At 42.3% G+C, this 15470-nt stretch overlaps 2 protein-coding genes across 3 annotated transcripts in view; one reads left to right on the top strand and one right to left on the bottom strand.

The window, feature by feature from the left end:
- LOC121002866 (dnaJ homolog subfamily C member 13-like) overlaps positions 1 to 13152 on the bottom strand; it is a 29169-nt gene extending 16017 nt beyond the window's left edge. The window contains exons 1-6 of the mRNA XM_040434496.1: positions 13035 to 13152; positions 11297 to 11371; positions 9015 to 9127; positions 8760 to 8929; positions 8120 to 8162; positions 7289 to 7462 (exon numbers count right to left, since the gene is read on the bottom strand). Coding sequence (XP_040290430.1) covers positions 7289 to 7462; positions 8120 to 8162; positions 8760 to 8929; positions 9015 to 9127; positions 11297 to 11371; positions 13035 to 13080 — 621 coding nt within the window. The 5' untranslated portion in view covers positions 13081 to 13152. The remainder of the gene's footprint in view (positions 1 to 7288; positions 7463 to 8119; positions 8163 to 8759; positions 8930 to 9014; positions 9128 to 11296; positions 11372 to 13034) is intronic.
- The window catches only part of TOPBP1 (DNA topoisomerase II binding protein 1), a 318299-nt gene that overhangs the window by 205259 nt on the left and 97570 nt on the right, over positions 1 to 15470 (top strand). The window lies entirely within an intron of this gene.

Consider the following 15470-nt stretch of genomic DNA (forward strand, 5'->3'; position numbering starts at 1 on the left):
CGCAGCAATAACCACCCCCTCGGCAGACTCAACACAGGAACCGTGGGACTGCCGGAATTCCACTGCGGAAGCAGATTTGGGGACTGGGTGGCTGCCAGGTACCTGAGTACGCGCCCGCAGGGGAGCAACTAAAGTGGAACACGATGGAGCCAGCCCTGCAGCAGGCCGGAACCTGCAGAGAAAAAATAAGAAAAAATGATTGAAAAAATAAAATAAAAAAGTAGCAGGACGACCTGCGCAAAAAGGGCAGGTCAGGTCTGCCTCCTACGGACACTAGAACAAGACTGATTAGCCTAGTGCCTGTGGAGAGGGTGCCCCAACGGGGAGGAGCCAACACTTTTTATGTCTAGTGTCGCCTCCTAGTGGTAGTTGGACATATACCATGGTGCTGTGTCCCACAATGCCATGCACGAGAAAATATAACTTTTTGTCTGCTACTGGGCAAAAACCATTTGTCCTATACTAAATCGAGTATGTGGAATTACAAATCCGAAGTCAGAATTGTTGTAACACGTCACAAAATTTTGCTACGCATAAGTATGCTTAAATGAATTAAGCGATTGGAAAGCATTGAATAATTTTGAACACAACGAGTTTTACTCCAACAATTACCTGATCTACATCAAAGTTTGCGTAGTAAACAGTGTATGAAAATGTAACGGAATAAAATTTAAAAAAGCCTAGTTTTTCAGTTTAAAAGTCTAACTTGAGCAAGGCCCAGTACTGTTAAAAGTGCTTCAGGCATCTGCTTTTGCGTTTGTGAAAGGTCATATTTTCCCGCTGCAAAAACCAGCAGTAGTCCCCCATCATGTTGGGATTCCAAGCGGCCTTGATACATGTTCTCTATTGTAGAAATATCTTTAAGGAACCGCTCTCCATGTTTGTCACTTACGTGTCCCAAATTGGGTGGGAAAAAGTCAAGATGGGAATGTAAGAAATGCACTTTCAATGACATTCGGCAGACAAGTTGCTCATATGCTGTAAGCATGTTGTCTACTAATTCAGCATAGTTTGTATGCAGCTCGTCTGTTCCCAAGGAAGTTCTGCACTACTAGCACAAATGCATCCCAAGCTGCAAGACGCACTTGCTTTGTCAGATTCTTGCATTGATCATAATTAGTGTATTTGCTACATATGTAGCAGAAATTGTAACTGGATCGTTAACACATTTGAGTTTATCCATCTTAACCACCTCCGGACCGCCGAACGCAGCGACGCGTCCTGGAGGTGGTTGATTGATTCCTCCTGGACGTGCCGGCGCGTCCTCTCGCGAGACGCGAGATTTCCTGTAAACGCGCGCACACAGGCGCGCGCGTTCACAGGAACGGAAGGTAAGCCAGTGGATCTCCAGCCTGCCAGCGGCGATCGTTCGCTGGCAGGCTGGAGATGTGTTTTTTTTAACCCCTAACAGGTATATTAGACGCTGTTTTGATAACAGCGTCTAATATACCTGCTATCTGGTCCTCTGGTGGTCCCCTTTGTTTGGATCGACCACCAGAGGACACAGGTAGCTCAGTAATATGTAGCACCAAGCACCACACTACACTACACCCCCCCCCCCCGTCACTTATTAACCCCTTATTCACCCCTGATCACCCCATATAGACTCCCTGATCACCCCCCTGTCATTGATAACCCCCTGTAAGGCTCCATTCAGACATCCGTATGATTTTTACGGATCCACTGATAGATGGATCGGATCCGCAAAACACATACGGACGTCTGAATGGAGCCTTACAGGGGAGTGATCAATGACGGAGGTGATCACCCCATATAGACTCCCTGATCACCCCCCTGTCATTGATCACCCCCCTGTAAGGCTGCATTCAGATGTCCGTATGATTTTTACGGATCCACTGATACATGGATCGGATCCACAAAACGCATACGGACATCTGAATGCAGCCTTACAGGGGGGTGATCAATGACGGGGGTGATCACCCCATATAGACTCCCTGATCACCCCCCTGTCATTGATCACCCCTCTGTCATTGATCACCCCCCTGTAAGGCTGCATTCAGATGTCCGTATGATTTTTACGGATCCACTGATACATGGATCGGATCCGCAAAACGCATACGGACATCTGAATGCAGCCTTACAGGGGGGTGATCAATGACGGGGGTGATCACCCCATATAGACTCCCTGATCACCCCCTTGTCATTGATCACCCCCCTGTCAGGCTGCATTCAGATGTCCGTATGATTTTTACGGATCCACTGATACATGGATCGGATCCGCAAAACACATACGGACGTCAGATGTCCGTATGATTTTTACGGATCCACTGATACATGGATCGGATCCGCAAAACGCATACGGACATCTGAATGCAGCCTTACAGGGGGGGTGATCAATGACAGGGGGTGATCACCCCATATAGACTCCCTGATCACCCCCCTGTCATTGATCACCCCCCTGTAAGGCTCCATTCAAACATTTTTTTGGCCCAAGTTAGCGGAAATCTTTTTTTTTTTTCTTACAAAGTCTCATATTCCACTAACTTGTGTCAAAAAATAAAATCTCACATGAACTCACCATACCCCTCACGGAATCCAAATGCGTAAAAATTTTTAGACATTTATATTCCAGACTTCTTTAGGGCCCCTAGAATGCCAGGGCAGTATAAATACCCCACATGTGACCCCATTTCGGAAAGAAGACACCCCAAGGTATTCCGTGAGGGGCATATTGAGTCCATGAAAGATTGAAATTTTTGTCCCAAGTTAGCGGAAAGGGAGACTTTGTGAGAAAAAAATATAAAAAAATCTATTTCCGCTAACTTGTGCCAAAAAAATAAATTTTCTATGAACTCGCCATGCCCCTCATTGAATACCTTGGGGTGTCTTCTTTCCAAAATGGGGTCACATGTGGGTTATTTATACTGCCCTGGCTTTTTAGGGGCCCTAAAGCGTGAGAAGAAGTCTGGGATCCAAATGTCTAAAAATGCCCTCATAAAAGGAATGTGGGCCCCTTTGCACACCTAGGCTGCAAAAAAGTGTCACACATCAGGTATCGCCGTACTCAGGAGAAGTTGGGCAATGTGTTTTGGGGTGTCATTTTACATATACCCATGCTGGGTGAGATAAATATCTTGGTCAAATGCCAACTTTGTATAAAAAATGGGAAAAGTTGTCTTTTGCCGAGATATTTCTCTCACCCAGCATGAGTATATGTAAAAAGACACCGCAAAACACATTGCCCAACTTCTCCTGAATACGGGGATACCAGATGTGTGACACTTTTTTGCAGCCTAGGTGGGCAAAGGGGCCCACATTCCAAAGAGCACCTTTCGGATTTCACAGGTCATTTACCTACTTACCACACATTAGGGGGGCCCCTAGAATGCCAGGGCAGTATAACTACCCCACAAGTGACCCCATTTTGGAAAGAAGACACCCCAAGGTATTCCATGAGGGGCATGGCGAGTTCCTAGAATTTTTTATTTTTTGTCACAAGTTAGTGGAAAATTATGATTTTTTTTTTTTTTTTTCTTACAAAGTCTCATATTCCACCAACTTGTGGAAAAAAATCAATCATCTTTCGCTACTTGAACTCAATCTAGGAACTCGCCATCACGAAATACCTTGGGGTGTCTTCTTTCCAAAATGGGGTCACTTGTGGGGTAGTTATACTGCCCTGGCATTCTAGGGGCCCAAATGTGTGGTAAGAAGTTTGAAATCAAAATGTGTAAAAAATGACCAGTGAAATCCGAAAGGTGCTCTTTGGAATGTGGGCCCCTTTGCCCACCTAGGCTGCAAAAAAGTGTCACACATCTGGTATCTCCGTACTCAGGAGAAGTTGGGCAGCCTAGGTGGGCAAAGGGGCCCATATTCCAAAGAGCACCTTTCGGATTTCACCGGCCATTTTTTACAGATTTTGATTTCAAACTACTTACCACACATTTGGGCCCCTAGAATGCCAGGGCAGTATAACTACCCCCCAAGTGACCCCATTTTGGAAAGAAGACACCCCAAGGTATTCACTGATGGGCATAGTGAGTTCATAGAAGTTTTTATTTTTTGTCAGAAGTTAGTGGAATATGAGACTTTGTAAGAAGAAAAAAAAAAAAGAAATCATCATTTTCCACTAACTTGTGACAAAAAATAAAAAGTTCTATGAACTCACTATGCCCATCAGCGAATACGTTAGGGTGTCTACTTTCCGAAATGGGGTCATTTGTAGGGTGTTTGTACTGTCTGGGCATTGTAGAACCTCAGGAAACATGACAGGTGCTCAGAAAGTCAGAGCTGCTTCAAAAAGCGGAAATTCACATTTTTGTACCATAGTTTGTAAACGCTATAACTTTTACCCAAACCATTTTTTTTACCCAAACATTTTTTTTTTATCAAAGACATGTAGAACAATAGATTTAGAGAAAAATTTATATATGGATCTCGTTTTTTTTTGCAAAATTTTACAACTGAAAGTGAAAAATGTCATTTTTTTGCAAAAAAATTGTTAAATTTCGAATTAATAACAAAAAAAGTAAAAAATGTCAGCAGCAATGAAATACCACCAAATGATAGCTATATTAGTGAGAAGAAAAGGAGGTAAAATTCATTTGGGTGGTAAGTTGCATGACCGAGCAATAAACGGTGAAAGTAGTGTAGGTCAGAAGTGTAAAAAGTGGTCTGGTCATTAAGGGTGTTTAAGCTATGGGGGCTGAGGTGGTTAAAGGGCTTCTGTCACCCCACTAAACTTTTTTTTTTTTTTGGGGTACTTATAATCCCTATCCTTATATTATAATATGCTAATGACCTGTCTTACCAGCAAGTAGGGCGTCTACTTGCTGGTAGCAGCCGCAAAAAACCGCCCCCTCCTCCTGTTGATTGACAGGGCCAGCCGCGATCTCCTCCTGCGGCCGGCCCTGTCAGCATTTCAAAAATCGTGCGCCTGTGTTCATTCGGCGCAGGCGCTATGAGATAAGGAGGCTCGCCTCCTCAGCACTCCCTCAGTGCGCCTGCGCCGATGACGTCTTCTCTTTTGGTGACGTAATCAGCGCAGGCGCACTGAGGGAGTGCTGAGGAGGCGAGCCTCCTTATCTCAGAGCGCCTGCGCCGAATGAACACAGGCGTGCGATTTTTGAAATGCTGACAGGGCTGGCCGGAGGAGGAGATCGCGGCTGGCCCTGTCAATCAACAAGAGGAGGGGGCGGTTTTTTGCAGGATAGGGATTATAAGTACCCAAAAAAAAAAAAAAATTAGTTTAGTGGGGTGACAGAAGCCCTTTAAGTTTCAAAACTGATAGCACTACAACAGATAACTTTATCAAAATCTGTCCAGCTTGCCTTATATACTTACTGCTGACATCAGCCTGAGTGCATCCAAACAGGTCTGGACATGTCCATTGGACTATCTCCAATATAATGCATTAATTTTTATAACTGAATAGGCTTTGCATGTACTTAACCCTTTAACCTCTTGGGGACATATGACGTACCGGTACGGCATGATGTCCTGCGGCGGTGATCGGAACTGGATGCCTGCTGAAATCAATCAGCAGGCACCCTGGGACAATGCGGTTTGCAGCGCTTTCGGAAGTTTCTGATCACTGCGGTAAGTGACCGCGGGGATCAGAAACTTCAAAATGACCTAAATGTTAATTTTGAACCCCCCCCCCGGCAGCCCTCATTGTTATCTGGCGGAAGGGAGGGCGGGCAGGCGATCATACCGCCCCCTCTCATTTTCAGGATGGCCGACATCTGTGCTGTGATGTCAGCTGTTTAACCCCTTCTATGCCGCTGTATGGAAGGAGTTAACAGGGAGGGAGCTCCCTCCCTTTCCCATCGGTGGGCCCCCTCCTACCAATCACCCGCTGCTCTGTTGTGGCAGGACAACCAGATGCCTTCACAGGCTTCCTGCTGTCCATGGTGCTGATCAGAGGCTCAGTGTACTGTACTGTATTATATAGACATCAGACCCACTGGATCTTCAAGAACCAAGTGGGTCTGGGTCAAAAAAATGTAAAAAAACAAAACAAAAACATTTATCACTGATTAAAAATAAAAAAAATAAAATGCACTAAACATATTAGGTATCGCCACGTCTGTAATAACCTGCTCTATAAAAATATCACATGACCTAGCCCCTCAGGTGAATACCGTAAAAAAATAATAATAATAATAGTGCACCCCAAAATAGTGCCAATCAAACCGTCATCTCATACCGCAAAAAACATACTCTGCCCAAGATAATCACCCGAAAACTGAAAAAACTATGGCTCTCGGACTATGGAGACAGTAAAACATGATTTTTTTTGTTTAAAAAATGAAATAATTGTGTAAAACGTACATAAATAAAAAAAAGTTGACATATTAGGTATCGCCGCGTCCATGACAACCTGCTATATAAAAATACCACATGATCTAACCTGTCAGATGAATGTTGTAAATAACAAAAAATAAAAACGGTGCCAAAACAGCTATTTCTTGTTACCTCTCCTCACAAAAAGTGGAATATAGAGCAACCAAAAATCATAAGTACCCTAAAATAGTACCAACAAAACTGCCACCCTATCCCGTAGTTTGCAAAATGGGGTCACTTTTTTGGAGTTTCTACTCTAGGGGTGCATCAGGGGGGCTTCAAATGGGACATGGTGTCAAACCAGTCCAGCAAAATCTGCCTTCCAAAAACCGTATGGCATTCCTTTCCTTTTGCACCCTGCCGTGTGCCCACAGTTTACGACCACATATGGGGTGTTTCTGTAAACAGAATTAGGGCCATAAATATTGAGTTTTGTTTGGCTGTTAACCATTGCTTTGTAACTGGAAAAAAATTATTCAAATGGGAAATCTGCCAAAAAAGTGAAATTTTATCTCTATTTTCCATTAATTCAATGAATGTCAATCAAAGGGCAGAGCAGTTGCAGAAAGAGTAGAGCCTCTAAGGGTAATGGCAATGCCTCAGTTGCTCCTAGATGCTCATTTGTATATATTTAAACTTCATTTTTCTCAGTAATGAGGGCACATATGAACATAGGACCAACACAGATACCTTCAGCTGCCAAGCGCATATGCAACAGGTCAGCCAGTTTCACAGGTACAATTTGCTGACAGATGCCCTTTAAAGCTACATTTCAACAACGGTTGAAGGCATATATACAAGATATGTTATCAATGTCTGATTGGGACCTCCAATAATATCTAGAACTAAGGATTTTTGTTTGGTGCTGCAACACCCAGAGCCCTAAATTTACAATATGGCAGAAACTGGATACCAGAGTCTAATGACATTCCAGCAATATACAGTACATCTGAAAAAGATAATCATCTCCCACAAATCTTACATGAACATAGTTTTTTTCCAGGAGTTCAGTAAACTTTTCCAGTAAAGCAACAAGGAACTCTCTTGGCTTCCGCAGCACCCATGCGGGCTGAGCGATAAATATTCTTAGGAAAACGGCACCAACTGATAATTCTCCATGTGCCTCTCCAAATGCGATGCTGAAATCATCTGGCAACTAAAACATAACAAAACCATTTAGAATATTGCTGGAAAAAAACACTAAAAAAAATAAAACACATCAAATTCTATATTTAAAATATGCTTAAATGGAACCTGTCATCAACTTTATGCTCACCTCACTGAGGTCAGCATAAATTAGTGACAAAAATGATGATTTCAGCAGTGTGTCACTCATGAGCTAAAAGTAAGTGTTTGCTGAGAACCAGCATCATAATTATCGCAGCACAGGACTATAAAAGAATCAAATCTACTTGAGAAGAGTCATGGTTATTCATAATCTCCTGCTGCACTCTCACCCATCTGCTGATGATTGGCAGTTCTCTCCTAGAGAGAAAGGGAGAAAACTAGGTAAGGTAGAAGACTGTCAATCATCAGCAGGTAGGCAGGGAGAGCAGGGATTTATGAATAACCAGGACTCTTCTCAGGTGGCCGTGACCCAGTCTGCAATGATTGTGATGTTGGTTCTTAGCAACCACTTACTTGTAACTTATAAATGATAGACCACTGAAATCAACTCATCTGTCTCTACTTTATTCTGCCGTTAGTATGGGCAGCATAAAGTTGATGACAGGTTCCCTTTAATAATTGTAAGGGTAAATCTATTTATTTGCCTACAACTTTCTTTAATTTAAACAAACCTAAAACAACTTACCCTCCAATTTGCATCAGGATTTTCTACCTGCTGCCTAAAGTGCCTAAAATTTAAAAGAGAACATTAGTGTACGTCCAAAGCAATACATATCATCAGATAGACTGAGCAATTATTACTGGAAAGTTGTTTTTCCCCTATAATGTGTATGTAGTTAACATTCATCAAACACGAATATCTGTACCTTAGATTGCACATGGGCATTTGTGTAAGCTCTGGTCTGCACTGAACAAATAGTTAAAGGGGCATTCCTATCTGAGTCATTTATGCCATAAACACCAGATAAGTGTGACTCCCACCTCTAGAACCCGCTCCTCTCTCAAAAACGAGACCATGTCTTACAGCCACTGTAAATGCAGAACTAGCCGAGCATGCACAGCTCTCTCCCTTTGCTTCTTTGGGAGTTCTGAAAATAGCAGAGCACATTTAATACTTAGCTACTTGCAATAATGCTATAGAAGAGAATGGAGAGAGCCAAACATTCCTAGTGGCTCCAAGACAGGGACCCACTCTCAAGATAGGAGGTGGTATGGTATATCATGTGGCAGTGCAATACATTTCAAACTAGACTTATACTCCAGTGGTCTAGCGGTGAAAAGTTAATTTTAAAGATAATGTCAAGGACGACTTTTGTTTCACTTACTCTAACATCATTTCACGAACTGTGGTTGACACTTTTTCTCTGGAGTTATCATTCCAAATTAATTCTGGATTTTCATGAGTTCCTTCAAATATATGAACAGCAGCTTCAGCGTTGTCTCTCATTGCGTCCATGAATACCCCTGGAAGGAACTTCATCAGTGCTATTCTGACCTAAATTTATAAGGAGAGATTCTGTTATCCATGCTTTCACAGATAATTTAATATACCGTAAATGTAGTTATGAAAAACAACTCACTTTAGGGCCAACAAGTTTGTCAGTTGTCATCTTGGCAAACAGCTCTGCTGTTTGGGATCGGACTTGGGGGTGTGTTGAGTTACAAAACATATCCAGTAAGTAGATTAATGCGCCTGGAAAAAAAATTGTAAAAACTATAGCAACTAAATTGAAGGCTGCACATAGGGCAGAGATCTCCAACCTTTTCCAGCCCTTTCAAATAGGACAGGTGGTGTTAAGTCACATTAGGTATTAAAAGTAAAAAATGTCTATCAAAAGTTATATTTGGATGCTATCTAGTTCCCACCATAAAATCTCCTAGAGATGTGCAAAGAGACTATGGATCTGGCTTTACTGCCTCCAACAGTCAGAGGTGATAACATACAGGAGGCACTTTGAATTAAGAGATTGAGAACATACTTCCGTACTCCTGGAAATACTCTTCTATATTTTGCTGCCAAGCAAACAAATGATTATAAATGGGAGAAAAACATCCCAAATCAAAAGATGACTCAATTAGTACATGGAAAAAATGGTTTCTATTCTGACAGACTGTCATGGCAAATTCCTGAGAGGATAGTTTACGTTTTCCTTTCCAAAACAGCACAAATCTACCTTTAATATAATGGGGTGTGCACAAATGTCTACATACTCTTCACTTTACTGGACCCCAGCAGCTGCTACCCCTCAAGAGAAATACTAAACTTTTTTCATGTTCATGTTTCATAGGCTAAGAAATTTCTACACTCCATTGTGATGACATAACATTTTCCATGCACTTCAGTTTATTTTAAATTTTTTTTATTTAATGCACTTATATAGCGCCACTATATTCCGCAGTGCTTTACAGACATTAATAGAACAAAAGTAGCTGGGCACTCTCAGGATATCTGGACCATTTGAAATGTATTAACATATAATAGCATGAATAACTGTACTTACTGACAATGATAATATAAAACTGTAATTTAAAATACCTGTCCACTACACCATAAAACACAATATTCAGTAATCCAATATGACAAATTCTAAGATATAAAATACTAAAATTCGAGGAATAAAATAGAATATTCAGTAAAAACTCGTATGAATATTCGGCAAATATTCTTATGGGAAAGTCTAATATTTAAAATTTTTGCCGATAATCCAATGTCCTTTATGTACGTCCCTTTCGATATATAACAGGGATATCCGAAAATAAGCAAAGTCCCAATGAGCAATCAAAGAACAAACTCAAGCGGCGTCCCGCTAATAGCATCCACCAGCAGCGTCCCACTGGAATAATAATGCAGTTTTTAAATCGCTGGATAGTAATTGCTGGATAAAATCGTACGGTCTTACCGTCTCCTTTGATAAGTCGACAAAGATGCAGTTATGGACCTCTGAGTTTGCAGACAATATCTCATAGTAAACTCGCACACCGGCAATTGTTTGGCACATGTAGTCAGGCCTTCACTATGGAATCAGGCCTTACACATTCTTTTCCAAGTATACCTTTCGTGTGACAGATGGTTCTTTCTTTGCGACTTTCCAGTCAAATCTCCAGCTTCCCAAGTGGTCCAAATGTTGGGGTCCGGTCTAGGCCAGACGTGTTTCGGGGTTTAGAAGTACCCCTTTAGTATTTTATATCTTAGTATTTGTCATATTGGATTACTGCATATTGTGTTTTATGGTGTAGTGGACAGGTATTTTAAATTACAGTTTTATATTATCATTGTCAGTAAGTACAGTTATTCATGCTATTATATGTTAATAAATTTCAAATGGTCCAGATATCCTGAGAGTGCCCAGTTACTTTTGTTCTATTATACTTCTCTTTTTGAGTGGACTGGGTGAGCCCACTCAACTGAGTGCACCTCTTGGGTCAATAGTTAGTCCAGTGCGTCACATCTATTTTCTTTTTTCTTTACAGACATTGGCATCCAACTGTCCCCAATGGGGTTCACAATCGAAGGTCCCTATCAGTATGTCTTTGGAGTGTGGGAGGAAACTGGAGTACCCGGAGTAAATCCACGCAAACACGGGGAGAACATACAAACTCCACGCAGATGTGGTCTTTGGTCGGATTCGAACCTAGGACCAGTGCTAATCACTGAGCCACCGTACTGCCCCCACTGAGCCACCGTGCTGAATGTACATGTGTTCAGAATGGGGGGTGAGAGGGTGCAGCAAGACACCAACAGTCTGATCCTTCTTTCCCTCAGGGGAAAGTCCAGTCACCCCCATGTACATTGGAGGTCAGCTGGGGAACACAATAATAGGGTACTTACAGTGGCAGTCAATGCACAGTATTTGTTACATACCTTTGGCCATGGCCTCCTTTATGATTTTTGTACTGGATGTTAAGGCATATAAAGTTGCAAGAACAAGCTGTCGACCTAAAAATAGAACACAAATCACATTTCCTTGAAGAACTTTAGTTTACATTCCCTATCTTTTTATCTTTTCTATCTAAACATCTTACAAATAAATATATACTTTTCTATGACTGTCTAATAATACAGAACATTGAACCCTTTCATGACCAAAGGTCATTGATGCCCCAGTGTCCAGGTCAAAATTTACAAATCTGACATGCGTCACTTTATGTGGTAATAGCTTTGGAACACTTTTACTTATCCAAGCCATTCTGAGATTGTTTTCTCGTGACACATTGTACTTCATGACAGTCATAAATTTGAGTCAATATATATCACCTTTATTTATGAAAAAATCAAAAATTTACCAAAATTGTTTAAAAATTTGCAATTTTCTAAATTTCAATTTCTCTGCTTCTAAAACAGAAAGTGATACCTCATAAAATATTTATTACATAACATTCCCCATATGTCTACTTTATGTTGGCATCATTTTGGAAATGTTATTTTATTTTTTTAGGCCGTTACAAGGCTTAGAAGTTTATAAGCAATTCTTAAAATTTTTAAGAAAATTTCCAAAACCCACTTTTTAAAGGACCAGTTCAGGTCTGAAGTCACTTTGTGGGGCTTACATACTTTTTTTTTTTTAAAGGAAAAGAATAAATTTTTTATATTTTTATTTATTTATTTTTACTTTTATTATTTTCAATTTTTTTTTTTTTTATCAGTTCCCTCTTGGATCTTGAAGATCCAGTGGGGCTGATGGTTGTACTATACTTTGCAATGCTCTTGCTTTGCAAAGTATAATACAATCAGATGCCCTGTAGGTGGCAGCACCGGACGCCTATGTCATGGCAACCATCGAGCCCCCTCCCTCTATTAACCCCATGGATGCCGCTACTGCGGCATCTATGGGGTTACAGCAGTGTCAGCATAGAGATGACACACGCTGCTGATGGCGGCTGCTCAGGAATGGAGCCGCCGCCATCACACACAGAAGGGGGACCGATCGGGGGCAGCGCTGGAAAGGAGGGGGGGGGGGCAGCATTCACAAATTACAGATCGGGGCAGGAGGGGGCGGACCGCATCGGGGGCAGGATACATGGATGGGGGGCGGGGACCGATGGCAGAGGCAGGGCTCACGATGGTGGTGGTGGGGGGTTGGAGGCACACAAGAAGGGGGCACAGATCGGGGGCTTCAAGAAGGGGGCACAGATCGGGGGCTTCAGGACACATTACCTAATTTCAGGCTCTGACCTGCAGGGCGCAGATCAGAGCCTGAAACCGGCATTTTAACACTGCCACGATCAGATTGGTTAGTCTGCACAGACTAACCAATCGGATCGATTGCCGGCAAGGGGCCACTCTGATTGGTCCCTTGCCGGCATTACTAGACTGTATGCTGTCCGTGACAGCAGCAGGACATGGGCAGAAGCTTTAATCCAAGTGCTTTGCAGCGCTTGGATTAAAGAACTGCAATGACGTCTATACACGTGATAGCTGCACGGGGCATGTGCAGCTATCACGTATATATACGGATTGCAGTCGTGAAGGGGTTAATAACCTTGTAATAATCAGGTCCCAATTATATTAAATTTATTTACTGTATATGTTTTGTAGCAATCCAAGGACCATGAGCTGAATGCATTTCCTGATCACTTTAAATAGGGAAGGTAAGACTTACTTGTTGGTAATGAATGCAACAAAGATAATAAGCTGGAAAGAACCATGGACTCGGCAATGTTATTAACACATTCCTGATTACTGGTGACTATGTTGACTACCTGTTATGTAAAAGCAAGAGAAAAAATACATGGAAATGAGATCTTCATAAAAAAAAAAAAAAATTAAAAATAAAGGGAAAAAGTGCAAAGACATGAAAAACCATCCAAAAGACTACATAAAACAAATTAAATGGTTTTATTAAATTTTCCTACGAACACAAAAAGAAAGCACTATCTAATTATGTAGAGTCAAATGGTATCCCTCCCAGCAGCTGTGAGAATAGCAGATGTGATATACAGTACACTATATGATTCGACTCTATATGACCAAGTCTACTTTCACACTCGCATTTTGGCTTTCTGTTTGTGAGATCCATTCAGGGCTCTCACAAGCGGTCCAAAACGGATCAGTTTGCATTCTAATGCATTCTGAATGGAAAAGGATCAGCTCCATTCCGCTTTGGAGACGGACACCAAAACGCTGCTTGCAGCGTTTTGGTGTCAGTCTGATGAAACTGGGCCAAACGGATCCGTCCTGGCAAACCATGTAAATCAATGGGGACGGATCCGTTTTCACTGACCCTATCTGGCACAATAGAAAACGTATCCGTCCTTTATTGACTTTCAATGGTGTTCAAGATAATACAAACGGATCCGTTCTGAACATGCACAAAACGCGAGTGTGAAAGTAGCCTAAGAGATGGAAGTCACAGATTGTATCACATGATTCTGAGCAGCTACTTCGCTGACATCAAGTGATTCCACGTCTGCCATGCCGTTTGGCACTTTAAAGGGAGGAGTTTGGTACTGTAGGTGTAACTGTATTCCTTGGAGTCGGTTCACGTTTCCTTACGTGTTCCCGCCTTTTCCTCTCATTCCGAGTCTCCTCCGGAAGATCAGGTCCAAGGGACTGCCTGTCGTTCTCGTGGCCCCAGATTGGCCGCGCCAGGTGCGTCTCTAGTCGCCCTTCTCACCCACGAACCCTGGCGTCTTCCTCTTCGGGAGGACCTTCTGTCGCAGGGGCCGATCTTCCAACCGAATTTAGGGTTGCTACATTTAACGGCATGGCTGTTGAAGCCGCCGTACTGAAGGCTCGGGGTTTTTCAAATGCGGTGGTCCAGACCATGATTCGAGCCAGGAAGCCGTCATCTTCCAAAATCTACCACCAGACCTGGAAGTCCTACTTTTGGTGGTGTGAGCGGCATCAGCTGCCTCCCGTTCGTTTCTCTTTGCCGCGACTCTCGGCTATCCTGCAGTCGGGCATGGACCTGGGGCTCGCTCTTAGCTCCCTCAAGGGGCAAGTGTCGGCTCTCTACGTTCTTCTTCAGCGGAATTTGGCTTCACCTGCAGCGGTTTGGGGGCTTTTCTGCAGGGGGGGGGGTGGCGGCGCATGCTGCTTCCCCTTTCCGTCCTCCTATCCTTGGGATCTTACAGTAGTACTCAACGCTCTCCAATCTTCTCTGTTTGAACCTTTGCAGCAGGTGTCGCTTTGTTTCCGGTCTTACACGGTGGCGTTTTTTTTATTTTTTAAATCAGATAATTTTTATTTACATTTTTTGTAAATTGCAAAAATACAGAGAGAGAAAATAGTCTGCACAATATACATACAACAGTCAATAAAAGTATTACCAAAGCATTACATGATCAGTCATAGAATTAATTCCATGAATACAATATGTATCATCCAGCATAGTAGAAGACGTACATGAGATCAAGTAATATTGTTACACAGTATCCATTGTACAAACCAAGTTTCCCACCCATTTCGGTTTATAACCAAAAGACCGTCCCTCCCTACCCAACTAAAACCCATTCCCCCCACCCCCCACTTAAGCGATGGAACGGGTCCGACCTCCAAAATCGGTTACGTTATCAATACTTCAAAAGAATAGCCATTGGTGTACTTCTCTTATCTGTTTAACAGGCCACTTCACACCCATCTTATGTCGTTCTAATCATCTTCAGACAGCACATATCCAAAGCTAAACAGAATAAAGAAGATAGAAAGCACAAAGAAACAAGGTCTTTGCTACTACCCACCACACAGCACAATTAGGAAAGGAAACTAATCCGGGCACTGTATCCTAAATTTCTCCCAATGTTCCCATATTTTGTTAAACTTCGTTACACATTGTCTTTTAATATATACACCTTTTTCTAAGCGCAGTATATCTGACATCCTATTGAGAAATTCTCTCCTAGACGGAGATTGGGGTCTAAGCCAATATCTGGCTATCAGTTTCCTAGCTTGAAATAACAAACGCTGTACTCCCGACCACACATGCTCTTGGCCCAGGTGTAACCGTAGTATTATATGCATCTTTTATAGAGGCCAGAACAGCGGTCCAGAAGCTCCGGAGCTCCGCACAATCCCAGAACATGTGTAACAAGGATGC

This window comes from Bufo bufo, chromosome 5, assembly GCF_905171765.1.
Source record: "Bufo bufo chromosome 5, aBufBuf1.1, whole genome shotgun sequence".
Taxonomy (NCBI): domain Eukaryota; kingdom Metazoa; phylum Chordata; class Amphibia; order Anura; family Bufonidae; genus Bufo; species Bufo bufo.